Source organism: Oryzias latipes, chromosome 6 (genome assembly GCF_002234675.1).
Source record: "Oryzias latipes chromosome 6, ASM223467v1".
NCBI lineage: Eukaryota > Metazoa > Chordata > Actinopteri > Beloniformes > Adrianichthyidae > Oryzias > Oryzias latipes.
Window position 1 is genome coordinate 30,249,483 of NC_019864.2, and position 22,065 is coordinate 30,271,547.

The 22,065-nt window shown below is 48.7% G+C and overlaps 1 protein-coding gene across 4 annotated transcripts in view; it reads right to left on the reverse strand.

Annotated features, from left to right (window-relative positions):
• Nucleotides 1–22,065, reverse strand: part of hipk2 (homeodomain interacting protein kinase 2) — a 67,131-nt gene that overhangs the window by 18,200 nt on the left and 26,866 nt on the right. For all 4 annotated transcript variants that reach the window (XM_023956098.1, XM_023956100.1, XM_023956097.1 and 1 more), the window contains exons 3-4: nt 1,170–1,293; nt 566–685 (exon numbers count right to left, since the gene is read on the reverse strand). In XM_023956098.1, coding sequence (XP_023811866.1) covers nt 566–685; nt 1,170–1,293 — 244 coding nt within the window. The remainder of the gene's footprint in view (nt 1–565; nt 686–1,169; nt 1,294–22,065) is intronic.

The following is a 22,065-nucleotide window of genomic DNA, read 5'->3' on the forward strand; positions in this document are numbered from 1 at the left end:
AAAGATTACTGGAGTCTTTAAAAAAGCAGTCCCGGCTCCTGACAATGTTCCTGCAAAACGTCTGTGGAGCGTTTTCTGGTTTCATCTTCTCTTTAAAACTCCTAAACCGTACGTGTTGATTTGCATCTCCTTTCATCTGGATCAGTGAATATTTTCACTTGTCTGGAGCAAATGAAGCAGACAAAAACACAGTCATACTGCAAAATGCCTGTGTGGCATGTAAAGGTGGTGGTGGTGGGGGGGGGATTAAGTTAAAGCTTTTTATTGAGGCCCACATGAAGAGGCACTGCAAAGGATTATGGGAAGTGTTCAGACCCCCTACAGTGCTCTATTTTCCGTCACTACTCCTGTTTTAGCCACACGCATTACTTTGACTTTGTTATGTTTATCATTTCATTCATTTTTTTTACAATAAATTGTGCAATTTTACTTCTTTAATGTGTCTGGCTGAGTAGGCAGTACAGATATAATTAACCAAAACCCTTCGATTACAGCAAAGATCAGACTTTTTTTATCCCATTTAGCTCATTTAACTGTTTATTTTTTAGGGATGTTCCGGCTGTACCTTGAGTCTCCAGAGCGGGTAGGTGGAGTCTGGATCTCGGTTGAAGAACCTGGTGGTCTTTGTCCCTGCACTCAAAAGGTACTCTGCAGGCAGACCCTGCGTCTGTGAGATGTACCGGATCTGCAACACAAACAGCAGGAATTTCACTGGTCCTTCAAACGGAGGAAATGAGCACAGAACTGCAGCTTCTAGAGTGGAAATGATTACATACGACACATGCAGAGTTTTTTTTTTTGAGCTGCTTAAAAAAAAAAAGAAAATCAGACAAGCTTGTTGAGAGATGAGTGCAACTCGCTGACGGTTTCCCCACTGAGCCCCATCTGACTGATGGAGAAGGAGGAACGCAGCAGTGTCTTGCTCCGGAGCACAGGGGCTGCACTAATTGGACAAGTGGCTCTGTGGCATCTGCTCACATAAACAGTGTGGCTCTGCAAGAATCATTGGGGACCGTCAGGGGGATTTTCAGGGGAAAGGCATCTGCAGCCCCCCCCCCCTGCAAACTCAGGTAAGATCTCTCAAAGGAAGAAATGTAAAAATGCCACACACAAAAAAAAGCATAAAGAACATGTGTTTTTTTTGGAAATGTGGCACAAGTGTCCGTTACCTGATCATACTCTGAGGCTCCGGGGTAGAGCGGCCATCCCAGGAAGAGCTCGGCTATCACGCAGCCCAGCGACCACATGTCTATGGCCTCGCAGAACGGCAGGCCCAGGATGATCTCTGGAGCTCTGAGGACAGAGAAATCACTGCGGTCAGACGTCTTTTTCCCGACGTTTCATGTTTTGTCTTGACACTTCACATAAGCTGACGGGGAGCAGGCCAGCGCTGTGCCCGGAGAGCAGCGGATCCACTCGGCCCCCAAAACGACCAACACGTTTGAGCCATTTCTGTTTCACATCAGGCGCTTAGACCAAAAAAAACCTCTTTGTCAAACAGCTTCTAAGGCGGCTGATCCCCTTCAGCTGCAGTCTGAAAACTGTGACTATGATCTGTAAATGTTTGCAAAAATGCTGGTTAATATTTAAGCCCCTTTATATTCAACGTTAGTTTTTCCCCCTTCAATTATAGAAACCACACAAGAGTTCAATGTAGCAGGATCTCAGGGAGGTTTAGGTTCATGATGCTGATCACAGTGACCATGGCAACGCCCCCTCCACACATGCACACACACAAGTCTTGGTGGGCTCTGGCCCGAGGCCGACCAAAGCCGTGCACAGGAGGGAAGCAGACTGTGGGAGACAGCGGGCCATCAGACTCGGAGGGGGCTGGAGGTGAATAAATGAAACACACTGCAAACAGCGAAAGGGAAAATTCCAACTGCAGCGCCTGGCTTTTTGAGGACGGGTGGGACGTCAACAGGACGCAGGAGGGCCCCGGGTCCATTCGGAGAAGAACCACGGACAATAAGGAAAAAGAGGAAACTCAACAAACAGCGGAGACACAGACAAAGCGAACGGGAGGAGGGCGGCGCTTCACACGGCGAGCTGCTCCCACCACAGACCGCTTATTGGGGTCTAAAGGCCAGCCGTGGAACTGACACCAAGACAACACTCCAGCAACAGTATCTTGGGGCGCCACTACGCGCCAATACAAAGTAAATATCACACACAATGAGGCGAGGAATCTGTCAAGAGGTTCCCCAAGAAGCAGAAAGGAGATCGTTTGAGCTGGAACGGTAAAGCCGACTGAGGCCAGGAGAGGACGGAGATGAAGAAAAGTAACAAGGTCAGCGTGATCCGCCTCCAACGGCTTGTTAGAGCGGCTGGAGTATCGAGAGGACGCCGAGGAAAAAGAACAAAAGAACAGCTACACACAGGAAATGTGCAACACTGAAGAGAAGGAGCTCAGATGCAAACACGCCACCATGAAGTCAGATCATCTTCATCCTATCTAGACTTTAATTCAGTGATATGCAGAGAGGTGGAAGCTTTTTCTGACAATACGTGCCTGTTTTGTGGAAAGCACTGCTCAAAGATGAAAGCCAGACCCTCCTTTCATCGGATGCTCACATTCCCATGACTCGGGTGGAGGCTCACAATCCACAGGAGCGTCAACTTTACTGTCTTTTCTACGCAGGAAAGATCTATCGGCACATATTATTCAGACGCTCGCACAAAGAGGAGCTCAAGAGTGTCTGACTCTATTCTAAACACAAAGGAAGCTTTAGAACAACTTCAACAAAGCCCACTGTCATACAGAAACAGAGCAATTAGCGCTGTTCATGTTCCCCTGCTTTTAATTGAAGATGTGTCCGTGCACGTGGGGCTGTTTGGGATGAAAACATGCACTTTGCCCCACTGCTTGATTAGGAAATTCGCTAGAGTTGCCGTTCTGCTTTTGGACCGCCTGGGTTGTGCACAAAGCGCCACTCTGGGCTGTTCTCGCCCGCCGCCGCCGCCGCTCGCCTTTCACAGAAAGCTCCTCCAGATCAGCGAAACACAGAGAAGACGCACAGAGGAAGGAAGAGCGAGGGAGAAACCACAGATGCAAATGCGGCCCTGCCAATGCATCTCTGCTCTTGCATGCAAAGCTCTCCACAGCTGCTGGTGCAGCCTTCCACTGGCAGTGACAAACAGCACACGCATGTGTGCAGAGCAAAACACCCACAACCATTACAGTTATAGGTGTTTGCTCTCAGAGCTCATCTCCTGGTGGACTTCAGTGTTTTTGGTTCCTGAAGGATTCAGGACTAATATTTAAGGAGCTTTAAGAGAGTAAAGGTCAGCCTCGCTTTTATGTTTGAGCGTCCAAAAGCTGAGCGTACAGGAGGAGACAGATATACCAGTGGTTCGGTCCACTTGCCTCCTCTATCAAGCAGTCTGTCAGGAACCTCGGGGTGACTCTAGACCCGGTTTAATCCCTTGACTCTCGTGTCGGGTCACTTGTATGTTCTTGTTTTTGTCATCTTAAAAACATTTCCAAACTGAGTCCAGTTGTGTCGCGTTCTGAGATGCTCATCCAGGCTTTTACATCTTCTCGTCTTAAAGAAGCTAGTAGAGATTAATTCTTAATCTTTCTCAATAATTAAACTATTATTATTAATCGTTTTTGCAGGGGGGGAAGCTGCCACCCTTGCCCCCCCCCAAAAATGTATGTGTTTTTTTTTTTTTTTTTATCTCTACCGGCCAAAACAGAAGCAGAATGCTTCGTTTTTCTCTGGTGGTTTTCAACACAAGGTGCTGCGATCAGCTGCTCCACCTCCTCCCCTTTCACCTGTTCCTCACCTGACTCCGCCTCCTTTGGGACCACCAACCTTATGCCTTAACCACAACTGCCTGTAAGGGTGGATACAGGTTGTCTCCGGGGTACAGGTCGTAGGTGGAGTAGCTGAGACGCAGGGAAGACACAGTGGCCGCACCGTGACCCCTGTGCTATCCTAGGCACTTTAACGTTGGGAGTGGGGTCATCTAGACCCCACTGGACAGTGCGCTGAACCTTTTTTCTTCAATGATTTGTGATCTTCACTGGTGTCCATGGATTACATGAAATCCTCTCCACCTTTATCCACCTTTGTCATGGTAGGGGGAACACATCAATGTAAGGGTGGGGTCATCTGGACCCCATAGGATAGCACAAGGGTTAAGGTGCGACCTGTATCCACTTCACGACCCTCCTTGGGCGCAGACACCCCACAGCAGCCGTACAGGTTGGTGGTCAGGGTCGGGGTTGACCCCATGCATGACCACGTTTTTTAAGGACGGTGCTCTTACTTCAGCCAGGGCAAAACAAAGGCCGGCCCAAATCTTTTACTGCTTTCAACAGAAGAGCCAGCAGCATGAGAGGCCCCAGTGTACTGTCTGAGGCCTCTGAAAGTCCTGGGGCTTCACAAAAGAATGAAGGAGGGTTTGAATAAAGAGCCAGAGCCTGCCTGCTGATATCCTCCCAGCTGGCCCGGTCACTGATGAGACTCCGTCCTTTTAGGAGCCAGAGATGGCACCGCTCATGAATGAGGTCTTTCTTCTGCCACCCCGACATCCCACACTCCTCAGCCCTTCTCTCCAGTCTCCCAACCCCTACACCTCGCCGTCTAACCCCACCCCACTACCCCCTTCGCTCTCAAACTAGGACACCAAGGCCACGTTAATAACCCCCCCCCCCCCCCCCAACCACCACCGATCTGCTCCGCCAGCCCACGCACACGTGCAGATTCATGCACTCAGCTGACATCACAGACTGTGTGCATGTCAGGATGCATTCATCAGGCTGACCTTCCCTTAGCTTGGCTTGGGAGGCGGATAAATCCAAATAACCCGACAGAAATGACATGCACGTAAACGTGCACGGATCAAACCAGCTTACAGTGGACGGGCTACTTTTTTTCTCTCTCTCTCCCCATTCTAAATCCTCCTCGTTGTTCCCATCAGTCGCAGTGTTTCATAAGACGGACAAACCATTAAAGTCGAGGAACCTCAGCACTTCTGAAGGCATCTGACGGTGGTTAGGATGCTCTTCAAGCTGACAGTGTTTCTATCTGGAGTGGGTTACATTCTGTTTTTTCAGCCTCTTCCTCTCTGACCATGCCTCTGCTTCATGTCAGAGTGTCCTGTTGGCACAGTCTGTGGGCTTTCATCTACATATTCATGCCCCTAAATATTCTTCCGCCACCTCTTTTGAAGATGCACCGTAGAGAAGCGCCTTTTCTTGACATACCGCACGCTGTGAAATCCCTTTGCAGAGTTCCACGTCCTGCTGTGCACCTGTGGCTCCGAAGAGCTGCAGCTCCAGACGTGCACACATGCATACATGCATGACATGTCTCCGAGTGGTCCATCTACCCTCATCATTACGGAGATTGCCACACAGTGCTCCCGCGATGCGGAGGGTCCAAACATGCACATTATGCAGGCAGTGGCTGCAGCCTGCATTTACATTTAGAGCCTGAGACCTGCAGGTGGTGGTGGTGGTGGTGGTGGGGGGGGGGGTGATCTGGTCAAGGATAACTTTTTCAGAGACCCTGAGAAACACAGCCTCCTTCTTTCTAGGCCGAGGCGACGACCCCTTTGCACCGGAGCTTCAGCTTCAGTGTTGACATTCCTTCGTTCGCCTGCAACGCTTCAACCGTTTATACAGTGATTCCGGTGGATGCTGAAGCGGAGAAAAGCGGCATTGCACTGCGTATCGGTGCACAGCCGATATAGAAAGCAGCTTTTCTCACCCCGTCAGCTTGAGCTGATTCACACTGAACAGTCGAGGAGTTATGCTGTGTTAATAGGATGTCGCAGACGACAAAAGGTGGAGACAAACCCACCTCACCGTCTCTAGATAATCATCATCTGGACTCGATCCGGTCCGAGAGGCTTCGATGACCACCCAGACGAGTGGGGAAACGGTTCAGCTGCCAAGATGTCGCCTGAATAAAACCTTGGTCACCCATTCGGGGGGTGGAGATGTTCAGGTGCTGCGGGTTTGAGGGTTGTCTGGGTAGAGAGGGGAGCACATGTGTGTCCTGTAGTTCCCTTCAGGGACGTACAGACACCTTCAGGGACGTCATGGAAATGGAACATCCCATTGCCGTGCATTTATGTGTCGTGAAGTCTTCGTAAAGGCTTATGGAAGTTGTTGTCATATGGTGTCCTTTGCCGCATACTTTAGCCGTTAATAAGATGCCAGTGCTGGCGAGTTGGCAAACACGTGGGGTTTGCCAACCTGGCATCTCGCCTACTTCACGTTTACCTACCCTTACGCGTTCCATTAGTCTTTGCTATGACCTCTAGCTCACAGAATGCCCATAGAAGATAATGTACATAAGCATTTTCTCTCTACGGGTTCACAGAGCCGCACCACGAGTGTTTCTCGTACAGGTTTGACACTTTTTTCATCCGCAGACCGCCCGTATCCACCCGTGAGGACAGTTGGGACTAAAAGGCTTAAACGAAAACGTTCACTGACAAAATACAAATCAGCCATGGAGGCTGGTTTCAGGCTGGAAGTTAGGCAGTAACCATGCAGTTTGCAGGAACTCTTTTCTCCTATTGCTCCTCAATGGTTTCCACTCTACCCCGCCTGGCGTCCTGCTTGGTCACCCAGAGGGAGTACATTGTACTAAGAATGAGAACATCCAAAGGCGTTCCCTGACTCTGCCAGTCCCACCGTCTCTGAGCTTCCCTCCTATTTCAGGCATTTTTAGATCATGAAATATTCAGTGGGGAGTGAGGCAGTCCTGCCACTGTTGCACACATGGAATCCTGTCATGCTGGATATTAGCACGCCATGTTTTCTTACTCATTTTGACCCTTGAATTCTACGGTTTCTTCGAGGTAAAAGGCTTCAAACAAAAAACAAACAACGTTGGCGGCTCCGGCCAAGCCGAGTTGTTGGTTCGGATGTCTCTGTTCGCTCTCATCACTTCTAATTGGTAATTGCCTCTTCCCAGTGGTCATTATTCTCCGCTGATCCTACCAGGAATACGTCTTATTTCCACCCACAGCCTCCCGACTTCTGCAGCTTCAGCCGCTGTTTCCTCCTCCACAGGTTTACCTCCTAATGTGGTCAAGACCTCTCCATCAAAACAGCCCCCAGAGGAGGAGACATGCCAGAAAGGAGACGAGGACAAGGGAGAGGGGAAGTCATGATGGACCCAACAAAAGGAGACGGAGACCGTCTTCATCGACCGCACCCCCACACATGAATCTGTCCTCACTGCCACTCATGTCAAAAAGAAAATGTTGGGAAGGGTTTGCCGGGGTGAATGATGGGTATTTGTCAGACAGTGATGCAGTCAGGACAGACAGCCCAGAGCAAAGATTTAGGGGATGCCAAAAGGGAGCCTGGAGTCTCCCCGGCCTCATTAGGGTGCTATACCGATATTCACTCGTTAATAAGCTGACGAGTGGCAACTAACCAGCTATTGACCTGACCCCGAGGCTCGTGGAGCTCTGGCATGAGTAACCTGGCTCTTAGAATCAGTAGAAGTTCAACTTTTGGAAATTTTCCTGGTGCAAAAATGGTTGTGGTTCCTAAAAAACAGATCCATAGTGGTAGCTCCATGTGCTACGGCACAGAATCCAGATCCAAGCTTGTAATGTGACGTGGAGGGGAACCAAACTAAGCCCAGCTGGCTTTAGATTTAAGGTTAAAATAATTTCCATTTTCTAGAAACCACCGCTCCAACACTCGCTGCAAAAACAGGCCCCTTAGAAAGCAGACAGAAATTCTGACCCCATCGGCAGATTTTCTTTAAACAGGCCAAAAAAAACAAAGAAAGATTATTTCACTATTGAAAAACCTGATAAAAATACGTATTTTCTTTTAAACCAGGGTCTTTTTATCTTCTTAAGATTCAGATTTTGACAAACCAAGAGAAGGAATGTGGCCCCTGGGGAGGGTTCCTCCATTTTTCGGTTGGTTTTGTCAGACATGCAGGGGAGCGCCATGCCAGGCAGTGCATGTAGTGGGTAAAGGGGGTCAGTGGGGCAGATGACGCTGCATGTAGGGATGCTGAAACCTAAACTTGACCACCTAAAGGTGAGTTGGAGAGCAAACTGATGAAGTGGCCCGACCTAATCTCATCCAGCCCCACATGAGGCTGTCAGACGGGAAAAAAGCACAACAGGCCAGAACCACCACAATTGGCCAAAAAAAATCCCCTCCCCTTATATTTTGCTTCTTGCATGACAGCTTTTTCATACTAGAAACCGTCATGATTGTTGTGCAAACTATTATCTAAACCAAACTTTGGTTTTTCATCGTCTGTGTATGTCTTCCCTACATTTCTTCTCTTTTTCTAGGATTTCTTGCCAGTTTATTCCTTGTTTTTTATTTTTTTTATTTTGACACGTCCCCTTCAGCTGTTTTAAGAAAACCAAGACAAAGATCAAGTGAAATGGGGGGGGGGGGGGGGGGGGGGGGGGGGGGGGGGGCTGGTGGAGCCATGCGTACTGGATATGTGATAAAAACAACAGACGCCAAAAATCCATTTTAGAAACGCGGCGCCTGAGAACATGCAGTAGCTGGGAGCCACCAGGGCGCCGTCCTGCCGTCAGGATGACATATGTCTCCCTGCAACACACAAACATACAGCCTGAATGCACGCGCACGTACGGCGTTTCAATAATAAATGCTGCTCCGGTTGGCTAGTTCCTTATTTCCGAGGCAACTGAAAGAGGGCAGAAGGAGACCTTTGTGAGACAGACTGAACACCCCCCCCCCCCCCCCCCACTGTTGACACACAGCTATACACTTCCTTACCTTCACCCTTAACTCCCCTCATTTCTCTGCCTCTATCACTGTTTGACTCCCCGCATCCTTCCTCCCACCAGGTCAGGCAGTAACACCACCTCCTGCCTAATCAAATTCTGGCGTGTGACGTGAATCCTCAGTGCCCACGGCTGCGCTGCCTCGCGTCAAGCTGCAGGGCTGTTCAGTCCACACCCACAAACCACCGCTCCATGGATCCGCTCGCTCCTCCGTGTGACGCAGAGCCTCTCAACCTTCTGCCGTGCGGAAAATCCTCGGAGGACAGGACGATTCTGGATAATTAGAGACTGAGGGGACGGACGGACAGACAGCGGCGAATTCCAGAACCTGAACCCCAGATGTGGTCGTGTCTTAATCCGCTCCAAAACCAGCGGCATCATCTGCTGTATATGAAAACTGGACTGAGTGGCCCCGCCCCTCTGGTGTTCCAAACAGGAAGTGGCTCCAAAAAGCCAAAATCCCACAAATTTCATATAACCAGCTCTGGCTCTGATACTTTTTTTTGTCGTTCCAGTTATTCAGGTTAAAAACTGACCAAGCAGATGCCTCAATAAAAGTAGGTGGCGCCTACATAATTAGTAGATTTTGTGTAGAGGGTGTGGCCGTCCCACAAACTCGCTCCTGGTTGCCATAGAAACTCATCTGGCTTCAACATGGGTTTGTCATTATTATGAGGAAAAGTGGTGACAGAAATTGGTTGGAGCTGGAAGTCAACCGTTGTTTTTAGATGCTGCCACACTCACTCACTCCAGATCCCATATACAGTCAACAAGCAGCATAAAAACGAGCTAAAACCTCCTGAGGAGGCCCTTCTGCCGCTCATCAACAGATCTTCACTTTCTTCACCTCCGTTTGGGTTTTGGCGTCCGCTCCAACGTCTGCTCCTTTCCTCACACGATCACAGCGTGTTTTCCCGACCCGGAGCATGCCGCAATAATAAGAGCCGTCTTCACCAACAATAAGTCACAATGACAGGTAATTAATCTGACCAAGCAACAGAGCCCTGCAGTCGTTTGTAAGTGTAGTCGCAGTTAATCACCTTTCAGGGACAATACACCCCGTATTGTTTTTTTCCTTTCTTCTGTCAGAGACCGTGTTCATTTTCTCCCATCTACACGCCTGCTATGACAAACCCAACCAAGCCGTGCTCGCCGTTTAACACGCCACCGTTGGAGGAAAACAATTACTGCACAGCAGCAATCAATACGGCATTATCCTTTCCATGTAGCCATACTTGAGGATTCAATTATTGTGGACAAAATGACATTATTTCTCCTTCCACGCTCTTAGACAAGGAGACCCCCAGACAGTGGGGGTTTTAAGATGAATGAAAATTTCTGATGAAAATTGTGTTTTTTTAACTTGTTCTTGTTGCATTTTTCTGGTGATTTGGGATATTTGTGAAGACAATTAAGATTGAAATGGCGTTTAAGAGTATTTCTTCATTCAAATTGATGTGATAAAGATCATATTTGTGACAAAAAAAAATACGCTGGACGGTTCGGGAAGAGGGGCGGAGTTCAGAGGTGAATTTCTAATGAACTCCTCCTGCTATGCAGAAACTATGTCCAAGAAAACAACACAGGTTTTGGGACAAAATACAACTTAAAAGACAACAGGGAAAGAACAGAAAATAGATCAACAGATGGTCAGAGTGGAATTCAATGGAAAAAGGCATGTATGTCGAAGAAAAAGGGGCGGGGCTAATAGGTTCAAGGTGTCAGAGCCACAAGTACAAACTCTCAGAATCCGTTTTTGCTGACGGATTAGATTATAACAATAAAGAATGCAGATAAAACAGCTTGTCAATCATTTCCCAGGAAACCTCTAGAAGAAACAATCACCCATTCATCAAAGCAATGTTTACTGACACAAACTTTGACCCCTTTCATGAATGCAGCTTTTATTTTCATAACAAGAAATGATAGGATGGGAGGCGCGTTTTCATGATGAATGTGCGACGCCGACACCAAACCAGGTGTTTTCCTGCCTGAGCTTCCTTAGCCCCGGAGCAGGACCGTCCCTCTCAAAGGCATTCCAGGCCTTCTTTTGGTTCTGGACTCCAAGAACAAAGTGATGGAGATCCCTGCTGGGTTCCATGTGAGGTTTTAGAAACTCCCACAGAAGGGAAGAACTCAGAATGTTCTGTCTTTTTAATCGTCCCCTTTTTCAGGTTTCGCTCCACGGCGGCGGCTGGAGGGAGTCCAAGAGGACGCGGCGTGAACGTGAACGCAGCCCTGACCTTCCAGACACCCCGACCGAGCCATCCGGACCTGTCATTGGCCGGTGGCTGCGATAAAACTGAAAAAAACTGGTGGGAGAAACAAAGGAATGGAGGTGCTGCACCTCCTCCCTGCACTCCAACCGACCCTTCGCCCAGAACAGGAAATCTCCAGAACAAAAGTGAGCCATCATCCCGCTTTTGACACGGCCGCATAAAAATAAGACGGATCTCAGCTGACTGACCAAACCTTGAGGGAGGCAGCTTGCTGTAATCTGCTTCTGTCCCACATTCCAGAGGTCTCCGGTGAGCGCAGCGCCAGTGTGACCCGAACCGTCAAACAGGAAGTGAATCTGAATGACTCCCCGGGACCACGGCCCCGGCTGCAACCAGCAAGACAGTCCCAAAAAAGCCACATGCATAAATAAAACACACACACAGTGCGACGCACGGCGGTGAGAAGACAGACACGCATCTCTACATTGCAGGCACTTCCTTTCCACTGGACGGATGCCCGCATAACCTTCCTGCAGACTCACAGCTGCAAGCCCCCGGCGTTTGCTATCTCCAGCTCCAACCAGATTCCCATCAGCCACATTCCACATGTCTCCCCAGGCCCCGGGGGAGCTTCACAGCTGGGCACTGAGCTGGACCGTTCTCTGCCTCCACTCCTGCTCAGCCACAAAACCTCCTAAAACTCAACACGCTCCTCTTTCACCCCCCAATAGGACTTTTCTGCAGGAAAATCGTTGTCCCGTTGGAACTCCCATCAACTCATTCGCAGTTTACATAATGAAGCGTCCGAGGCCAGAACAGCTGCAGGAATTTTCCATAGAAACAACACTATCACTTCCTGCTCTGGAAGCAGCTATTCTCTGTTGAGGCACGTCAACGGGAGCGAAGACGACACGCCAGCAGGCACGCCGCGTGATCTCATGACATCTGTGACCGTAAGGGAGCAGCCGCAGAAGTCCATGCAGGAACCGACCTATTGATGCAATAAATAAATGTATGAGGCAGGTTAGACAGAGACAGATAGAAAGAGATAATGCCTCAGTCACAGGCACCCTTAAGGTGGGTCAGCCGTCCGAAAAACCCCACAGGAACTCAGCTGAAGAAAACTCAAATCCACAGATTCCAGGGCTCCAACCGTGTTTGTCACTTTTTTGATAATGACCATCAACCTTGTAAAGCCAGGTTGGACGTCCACCGTCTAAAAAACCCACAAATTAAACTGGAGCTGCAAAGGAGCCAACTGATGACCTCATCATTAACCTCATCATTAAAGGATGCCTGAAAGTCCCGAAGGACTGTTCCACCCCTCTAACCGTTACAGAGCCATGCAGGATTTTGGGTCGTCCGGCCTCCTGGGGGGTCGTGGTGAGGAGCGGCTGCTACTTAAGGGGAGCACAGGTGTGTCTTTTTTTTTTTTTTAAGAACTTTATGAAGGATTGAGTTACCTTACATAGAACAACAATAAACAACATTACCAATAATAACAATTACCTAACATAAAACCTTTATAGAACACAGTAGTAAGAGAATAAACATAACACACACACAAAAAAAATTCTATAAAAAATAGAAACATTCCAAATAGTTTAATAATTATTAGGGGTTTTCAATAAGTTGATTTTTCTTAACAAAGCTAAGTATTTTTTTCTTTTTCATAGAATTGTGTGATTGAAAATAAAACCTGAGCTCCTGATGAAAAGTATTAAAAAGGGGTTTTGTCTTTAATTTTTGTCATTAACATTAAGAAACAATATTTTCTAGTCTATTAGATATTACCCCCACCCCGAAGAAAACATTTTTTGCATCCAAATGAACGGGAATTGCAATTTTGGAAGAATACCAAAAGCAAAACTCTTCCCAAACTCCACAGTTAAAGGAATAAATGGAGCACAGGTGCGTCCTGCAGAACGTACCAAAATGGGACGTCCAGGTTTTGACAAACCGTCCGTCATTCTGCACGCCATGACTTATCACGCCAACACGCACACTCCACAGGTTTTGGGGGGGACTTCACCCTTATGTGTTGTTCACCTGCGTGCCCACAGACGGCCCACATCCACCCGTAAGGGGCAGTTGGGACCCAGCCTTAATGAAATCACGACCCCCTCCTGCTAAATCCAGAGGGCTGAGTCTGATCTGTAAAGACCCATTTATACTTTGTGACATCACTGCATCCTGTCAGCACGCTGGATAAAAATCAACTTACAAGTAAATGCATGTGTGTGTGGCTGCTGGAGGTTTGTGTTCAGCCGTGTGTGTGTGTGTGTCTGTGGGAGCTGTAAAGGCCAGCCTGTGTTTTAGCATTTCTGCAAATGCCACGCAGCTTATCAAACTAACTGTAAACGCTCGGATCTATTTCCATGTCCGTAATAGAGAAAGCCCATCTCCTGTCAGAGCTGCTGCTGCGGCGGCGGCGGCGCTCTCACGGAGTACATGTCTGCGCAAATGTTTGTACACATGTTCACACACACACACACACAACACCGACCGGCGCACTAACACTGAAGTGCATCACTCTCCTCTCAGAGATCGGTTTATTTCGGGCCCCGTGACACAGAAGCCACGGCGGCGTGCATGCTTATCCTTCCACATCGCTTGAAATGCAGCGCAGCCCCCAAAGAGCTCCCCAGTGCTCCAAATGCCACTTTCAATTAGTTCCACAAAGAGAGTCTTCTGCCACCAATAGAAGGATGGGAGCTCATTACTGAATTCCTGTCCTCTCTCTCTCTCTGGGCTTTAAAATATAGATCAGGAGGCTGCGCTCAACTTCTGAGGTCTTGGATGCGCCACTCAGGAACCCGGCCACTCAGGAACCCGGCCACTCAGGAACCCGGCCACTCAGGAACCCGGCCACACCGGGGCGCAGCAGACGAGCGCCGACTCTCGGATTAGCCACTCCTCAGGTTTTAACAGCCCCTGAAGCCTCGCCCTCCGTCTCACCATCACTTCTCTCTCATTTGCTTTATTCACACTTCATCCTTCCGTCTCTCGGACTAAATAGGCTCCCCGAAGTCAAAGCTTTTGGCATTTAGCTCACAGAAAAGAGGGGAAACACCAGTTTTAATAATCTGATGAGAACAGCAGAAGCAGAGCTGGAAATGTGGGGATCATATCACACCGCTGCACTATTATGGAGAGTATCTGCACAGGGGTGGGGGCTGATAAGGCAATGGAAACTCAAACAGGTATTCTAATGAATCTACAGCTTAGTGCGTCGGTAAAAAAGAGGAGCTTTTATGGAAATTAATCACAGTCGGTGAGGTTCATTAAGGTCAGTTCAATCCATTTTAAATCCAGAGATTCCAAAAGACTCAGTGGACTAAATAAAACATGACCGCCACCGAAACGTCTGCGTACGGCGGCCGCATCCACCCGGGACTTGAACCGTCTAGAGAGGGACGCGTGCCTTATCTGACCAGAACAGAAAAAGGACAAAAGCTGGGTTTTTGTTTCCCCCCCTGAAAAAAAAAGCACAATCACAAACATATCTGTTTGCTTTTTGAAATTGATAATCCCATTAACCACACAGAGGCCTCCATGCTTCAACCCTGCAGGGGGTGGAGGGGGGGGGGGGTCCTGTAGCTGGGCGCATGTAAAAATGTGGCGAGACATCTTTGTCTACAGTGCAGCCAGTATGTTTGTGCCTTCAGTTAACCTCCATTAGCGCCATTCTCAGAGGAGCGCCACCAGACTGGCGGTTAATTGGAACCTGCGGGGCTGGCTGGAGCTGTGGGGGCCGAGCGTTGAGGGCCCCCGCAGACACAGAGAAGAAAAATAACTGAAATCATCGTGTCCGTCAATGCAAACCGCTGTCAGTCAGTCCGTCAGGGAGCAGCGAGGCATCAGACACCGGGGCTGAAGTGTCAGAGAGGCTGCTGATGGAAATCCAGCCTGGCAGGAGGGACTGAGGCAGAGGGGGGGGGGTACAGAAAAGAAAAAAAAGAGGGGGGGTCTCGATGTGGTCGGATTTGTTCTCTATGCAAATCACAACAATCACAGGAAATGCCTGGGCCTTGGCTTCGGCTAATTGCCAGAGCAATAACAGGGGGGGGTGGGGGGCTTCCTTTGAGTGGGGGGGGTATTAAACAGTAGTTCTGAGTTTTCTCTGAGACCGAGGGACGTTATAATTACCCAGAAACCAATAGATCAGCAGTTTGCACGCCACGCGTCCTACTCCTGCAGCCTGGCCAAAAACAAATGAATCTTATATTCTGTGAGGGAGGGGTTTGTTTTTTAAGAGGCAAGCAGAGAACAAGGAAACAGGGGTTGGGGGAGGACAGATGTGGAGATGGACCCAAAGGGATAATGGGGTGAGGGGGGGAGGAGGTAAATATCTCTGAAGCACTCAGAGGTGTGATGGAGGCATCAACCTGCACATCCGTTATTAGCATACTGACCCCCCCCCCCCCCTCTCAGGATGATCAGGCAGGATGCTGAGGAGCAAATTACCCCCCCCCCCTCAGTGTTTGCCTAAATGTCACGGCGGAAATGAAGAAAGAAAGCAGAACAAACGATGCATTTTGCAGTCCGGTCGTGGGGGGGCCGACGTTACTGAGAAAAAAAAAATCATACGAATAATCAGAAAATGTCATCCAGGGTTCCTGCAGGGAAAGTTTAACCCCAAAAGGTAACCCTCCAACTTCCTGAACTGGACTGAGTCACCACAAACAGGAAGTACCTGCCGGTTCCAAGAAGCCAAAATCCTTCAATAGAAAAATAAATTCTATCGGTCAGAAAAACCGTTCTGACTCTGGTACCTTTTTTTTTTTTTTTTTTAGCATCTTCTTGATAATCCTCATTGTTTCTTTCTGTAGTTAAAGTTATAAACTGACCAATCAGATGCTTCGATAAAAGTACGTGGCGCCTGCAGACCAACGTTCCAAACGTTTGATTCACAGATTTCACGTAGCACGCATTCAAGCGGTATGGGCGTGGCCGTCCAACAAGCTCACTCCTGATTGGAAAGATTACGTCGCCACAGAAACTCGACTCGGACCGATCCCGGTTTACTGATGACGTACTGATGGCCCCAACACGCCGGCGTCTGTATCGAGAAAACGTGGCGACTGAATCGACTTCATTTGACTGAAGCCGGAATAAACCACTTTTTCTGCGGATGACGTCACACTCCGTCAGTCCAGTTCTATGATACAGTCCGCATTAAAAAGCGATTTCAAACTGGATGCAGGTCAGTTCACCAAGTGATGACCCAGTTAAAGGTTAGAACCAACCGAATTCAGGCTTGTAACTTGAAAAAAAAGGCGGCCCCTACATTTCTAAATGTAAGACAGTCTGACAGAAATACACATATTTTGGTTTCAAACCCATCTTCAGTTGGATTTAAACTTCACAAACTGTCCTAGAGTCCAATTTTTCATCTCATTTGTGGTCAGATTTCAGCAACCGACAAGCTCATTTGTCCCACTGTCGGAAACGCCAAAGGTCAGCGGCGGCGTGTCCGACCATGATGGACCAGACTCAAATGAGGGCAAATAAAAAACATGTTAAAGAGTCGATGGGTCGTCTGACCACATCTGGCGTCCGTCTCCTGCAGTCCCAGTCCAGGAGGTCATCGATGGGCCTCGAGCAACGATGGCGCTCCACTCTATTCAATGGGTTTAATCTATATCTGAGGGCAGAGTCACAGCACTGCCATGTAACCTAAATGCTCATTCAAAAGCCCCCCCCCCTCTGACCTCCGTCTTTCTGAAGGTCTGTCTGTTCGTCGTTCTAGATCTGCTCGGCCTTTTGGAATAATTCGCCTTATTTCCCTCTAAAAAAAGCCCCCAACTTCCAACATGGGTGCATGAACTCTGTCCTGGAAATCTAATCACCCAGCACAGCTAGATGTTTGTCCGCACACACACACAGATGTGCACACAGTCGCGCAAACAGCCAGCCGTGTACACAAACAAGAGAAGTCCGGGCTAGCCGAGATAAGAGCAGTTCTGTTGAGATGAAGCGCCCGGCTGCTGGGAGCTCTTGCGGGGATTTGGGCTCGAAAAGGCAAAAAGGTTTTGTGTTGCATTAGTCACACAAGGCTAACCTCTGTCTCGCACAAGGGCACGAACACACAACCGCACAAACACTCCCAAATCATTCCATGTCAGCAAGCCAAACTCGTAAAAAAAAAAGTCGCACTCTAATTGGCATTGGAGTTTTATTTGCTTGTAACTTTTTTTTTTTGCAGCTCTTATTCCTTTTGCATGTTCATGTAGCAGAGCCTGTGACGGTTCAGTGTTGAATCCTGTGACGGTTCAGTGTTGAATCCTGTGACGGTTCAGTGTTGAATCCTGTGACGGTTCAGTGTTGAATCCTGTGACGGTTCAGTGTTGAATCCTGTGACGGTTCAGTGTTGAATCATGTGACGGTTCAGTGTGTCATGTAGGACTGCAGGCCTGTGTCGCTTCATGAAAACGCAGCTCCAGGAGGGTTTGGCACTTTTAGGAGAGATCAGGGCCAAAGTGAAGCAGCGTTTGAGCGTCTCAGAAAGCGAGGTTACAGCACAGACGGATCGGCGGCGGGGACACAGACTCTGAGAACGGCCTTTCATCGGGGAGAAGGAATTACGTCCCGGGGGGGGGGGTTATGTCAGAGACGGAAGAAACGCTCTGAGGCAACATCAGAGGTGATTTCAGAAAACGCCTGGGATTGCGTGCTGGAGGATCGCATTCCAGGTACGAAGGGGGATTATGATCTTCCGTGTCAATAAAAATGAACTGATGAAACCTACGAGTGATCCAACCCCAAGGGGGGAGGGTGTGGGGGGGCTAAGATCTATCCCACTGAGGCCCAGGAGCCCCAGAGGGGGGGGTTCAGAGTGATCCAGTGGCGGTTACATCAACCCCGGCCTGCCTGCTCTCCCACGGCGGGGGCCTCCTGTTACGACAGCAACAAGCGGGAATCTGAAACACACAGACTCCGACCCGTCCGTCCTTAGCCGCGATATGACCCCCCCCCCTGCAACCAAAATTTCCATTCCACTTTGCATTCCAATCGTTTTCATTTGACCGCACTTCTAGCAGGAATAGTTCTGAGCTCCATTCATGGACAAACTGAGGTTCTGTTTGTTTTGGTGCAACATTTAGGGATTTCCTGAAACGTCCTCCTAGTCCCTGCTTCAGGAGGGACGGGCGTCGGAGGACGGGCGTCCTGCTATTGACCGCATCCACCAGGAGGGGGAGCGGGTCAATCTAACAAAAAAAAGCAGGGGGCCATTTTGGACCACTTAACTATAATCAGTAAATGCACCCTGGTAGCAATTAGCAGGGCCACCCGAGAGTGTTGGTTCTGCTCTTTCTGCCTCAAAGAAATCCTCAAAAAAAAAAAGAAGCACTTTTCACTTTTAGTTTAACAAAGGAGGCGGTGCTTGCCTGTCCGCCCTCCGTTCCAACAAAGCTTACTGCACTAATGTTTGATGATGTGCAACAGCAGTCCTGGCTGCAGTTTTTTTTTGTTTTTTAGCTGGCCAGGGTGAAAGAAGGAGCGGTTATCGCTGAATGATGAGCTGCCTGTGCTTTCAGACGCCACAGCAACCAGGTTCATGCAATCGGCGTCTTTTTTTCCAGACGAACGAGACGTGGAAACGCCGTGATCCAGCATGAGAAGACGTTGCAAACACAAAGACCATCTCTGGTGCCCTCTCAGACTAAAGCCCACTCCTCAGATCATTTATGACTCACTGCACTCAGTCATCCATTCTTCAGTTTCACCCCCCCCCCCCTTCTGCTCCTGTGAAGGAAAGTGCAAACAGAACAGAAAGAAGAAGCCCAGATGAACAAACAGACCGCCTTTTTAACGGATGTTGGCATTTCTACACAACAGGTGTTGCCGTTATGATTGATCCGCATTTATGATTCAACCAGAAGGACAAGGCGGGCGTGCATGAGCTCAAAGCAGGCGTGCATGAGCTCAAAGCAGGCGTGCATGAGCTCAAAGCGGGCGTGCATGAGCTCAAAGCGGGCGTGCATGAGTTAAAAGCGCCGGCTAGACGCCCCCCTCCTGCAGCAACGCTCGCTTTTCACGCACTCGAGAGCCCAAAAAGAAAAAGTTTCCCCCTGTCAGCAGCGATGTTTGTGGGTGCAGATACTGCAGAGTGGCAGACACCTGTTAAGGTGCACAAACACAGAGTATGACCCCCCCCCCCCTCCACCACCTGTTCATGTGCTGAAAAGGAACGAACAGATGCTTATTTGCACATTATTTGCAATTTTTCTATGCATCCTGCCCATATTCTTCTGTGCATCATGAGGAGATTAAAAGATTTATCTTCCTATCTCTGAAATTGCATGCATCTCACAGCCTCGGGTCTCCCGAACATGCGTGTGCAAAGCCCCTGCTTAAACATGCAGAAATGTGGTATATGTTGAAGCTCTCGCGGCCAGCTGTGAGGGATGAGCCCTCCAGATCCACAGCTTTGAGATGTGATGATTAAAATGCCCGGCAGCTCTGCAGACGGAACATGGGGTCAGGATGAAAGGAAATGGACAGAAGCAGGAGGACGTCAGACAGATGATGATGATGATGGACGAAGAGCTGCTAGAAAGAAACCCAGAAGAGGGAAAAAGGAGGAGTAAAGACCCAAACGAAGGTTGTTTTTTGGTGTTTTCTCAGCTGTTCTGTGACCTGAAACTCAGCTTTATATGAAATCGCAGACAAAAACACACACATTCATTGTGGATCTTCATGGTCAGCACTGCAACAATGTGAATAGCAGGTTTGGTTTTTGGGCCTAAATGGGCAGTTTGGGGAACTTTTTGACACTGAACTCCATTTTTTTGCCCCCCACGTTAAACCGTGAGCTTACGAACCAAACAAACAAAGTTCTTCTTCTGCTCTTCCTGCACCAAAAAGCAGGAGTTAGAAAGCAGAATATACACAGCTGGCTCCAGATGAAAGCCAATTTAAGGGCCTTTGTGCAACCGAGAGCTTCGGTTGGACCACAGGTCCCGGTGGGACAAAGACGCAGTCAAACGAGGGGGGGGGGGGGGGTGATGGCAGAGGTGGTGGGGGGCTGGAGGAGGCTGTTTGGGCCCACCTGGGCAAACAATGGCAGTGAGATGAGAGTGCGGTTGAAGGGCCCTCCCCATCCCTAAAGTGCACAGTTGTCGGGGGCGGAGGGAAGATCAAAACAGGCCCTGATGGAGAGCTCAGGTGTTGGACCTTCAGAGGACCATGCAGATATTTTTTTTGGGGGGGGGGCTTGGTTTCCATGGCGAGCGTCAGAAAACAATGCGTGTTCCCTTCATTTGCATCTCACGTTTCCATCAGGGTTCAGGTCGGCCAGCAGCCCTCAGATGTTTTCACCTCACCAAATCTGGCTTGGACACCCCTGTTATCGGGCGTTTGCCACGTCTGAATCGGCAATTCAAAAACCCTGGAAACTCCCCAGAAGTCTTTGCTCTGCGTGCATCGATGCCTTTGACAAAAAGAAAAGTGTGTTTATACATTTTTGTCATCAGAACACAGTGGACTCATGAAAAGTCTTCATTAAATGTTCATATTTCTGACGTTTTTACTTCGGCAAATGGGTAGCGAGCACGAGTCAGAATGACGTCAAGGACACTGGACAGTCCTAGTACAGTCCCTGGAGTAGTGAGGACATTCGGATATCACCGTAGTCTCGTGTTCTTCTGCTTCAGTGACCGGCTGAAACCATCAGACAATCCAAAGCACCTCGCTCAGAAAACGCCGGATTCGGCTTTTGGCCCAGTGGCAAACAGTCAACGTTCATCATTTACTGATGATGCCTTTTTTTGTTTGCAGCTGTTCATCTAAATCCAACGCCAAGAAGCAGACCATAATCTTTCCTTGGATGTTGCCCCATTCCTAATGCTAACCCTTTTAATATTTAACCAGGATCCAACACAGGAGTAATTATTTTTTCCAAACAAATCATGCCCAAGGCTGAAACGACAGCAATCCGATATGCCACAGCGATACATTCCCATCACAAGGCGCTATTAGTCATTTTAAATTATTTATCAAGCGTGGCTGAAATAGGATTTTCTTCACAACCATATTTTGACAGGATGAGGGTTTCAAACGGGGTCAGAGCAGCCTAATGCTGCAAAAATTATGAAAATATCTTTTTGCTAAAAAGCTAATTGTTTTCCTTTATTCCAATAATTACCTAAAAATTGCTTTTGGAAATGAGGACTTGTTCTAAATCATGGTTTTGTGGAAAGCTCCATTCTGATTTCCCCTCCGTTATTGGTTCCTCTTCTAACACCAGGTGAAAAAATCTCTAAGATTCTGCTTTTCTTGGGAACTTCGAGCCCTAATTGTGAGGAAAACAGCAGAAGTCGTGCAGAAAAGTCGCTCCCAGACTTTATGAAGAGAGCGCTGAAAATAGCTTGAGTGGTTTGAACAAAGCCTCATTTAATTCTGCCATCTGCAAGGAAAAATCGCAACATTTTTGCAGGACGAAAACCGTCACCAGGATTGTGGGCTGCGATTAACCAGACTGCAGGACAGACGGCGTGGAGGGAGCCCGTTACAGAAGGACGTGAAGGAGACCTCTGAGGATCCTGTTAGAACGGCTCTGGGGGGCAGAAATGATGGGAAAAGACAAATATTTAGGAAAAAGGCTTCTTTATCAACTACCCCCACTACAGAAGGGCCACCCCCCCATGGGGGCCATGACCATTTGCGTGCCACAAATGACTCAGACTGTTTACCCCGGTAGATGCACATTAGCGAACCCCTCCGACTGAGAAAACAAATGCATCTGTTTTGTTCATGGGAGCCAGCATGAGCCTGTGCACACCACAGCTCCCACTTTTCCCAGCGCCCCCCCCAGCTGGACAGCTGACTCTCAGGTTACCCCCCCCCCCTTCCCAACTACCACTCTTTTTTTCTTAATAACCTTTCCGGGTCCCAAGCCGGACACATTTGATTTTTCCTTCATCGTCAGCCTTGTTGCTTATTAATTTTCCAACTCTGTTTTTAAATATTCATGCAAGTGGATGGAAGAGAGGGGGGGGGGGGGGGGGGGGGGGGCAAAGCACCATGAAGTAGTAGGGAGCGTCCCCTTTCTTCAGCTCTCTGCAGAGGGGCAGTGAGTATA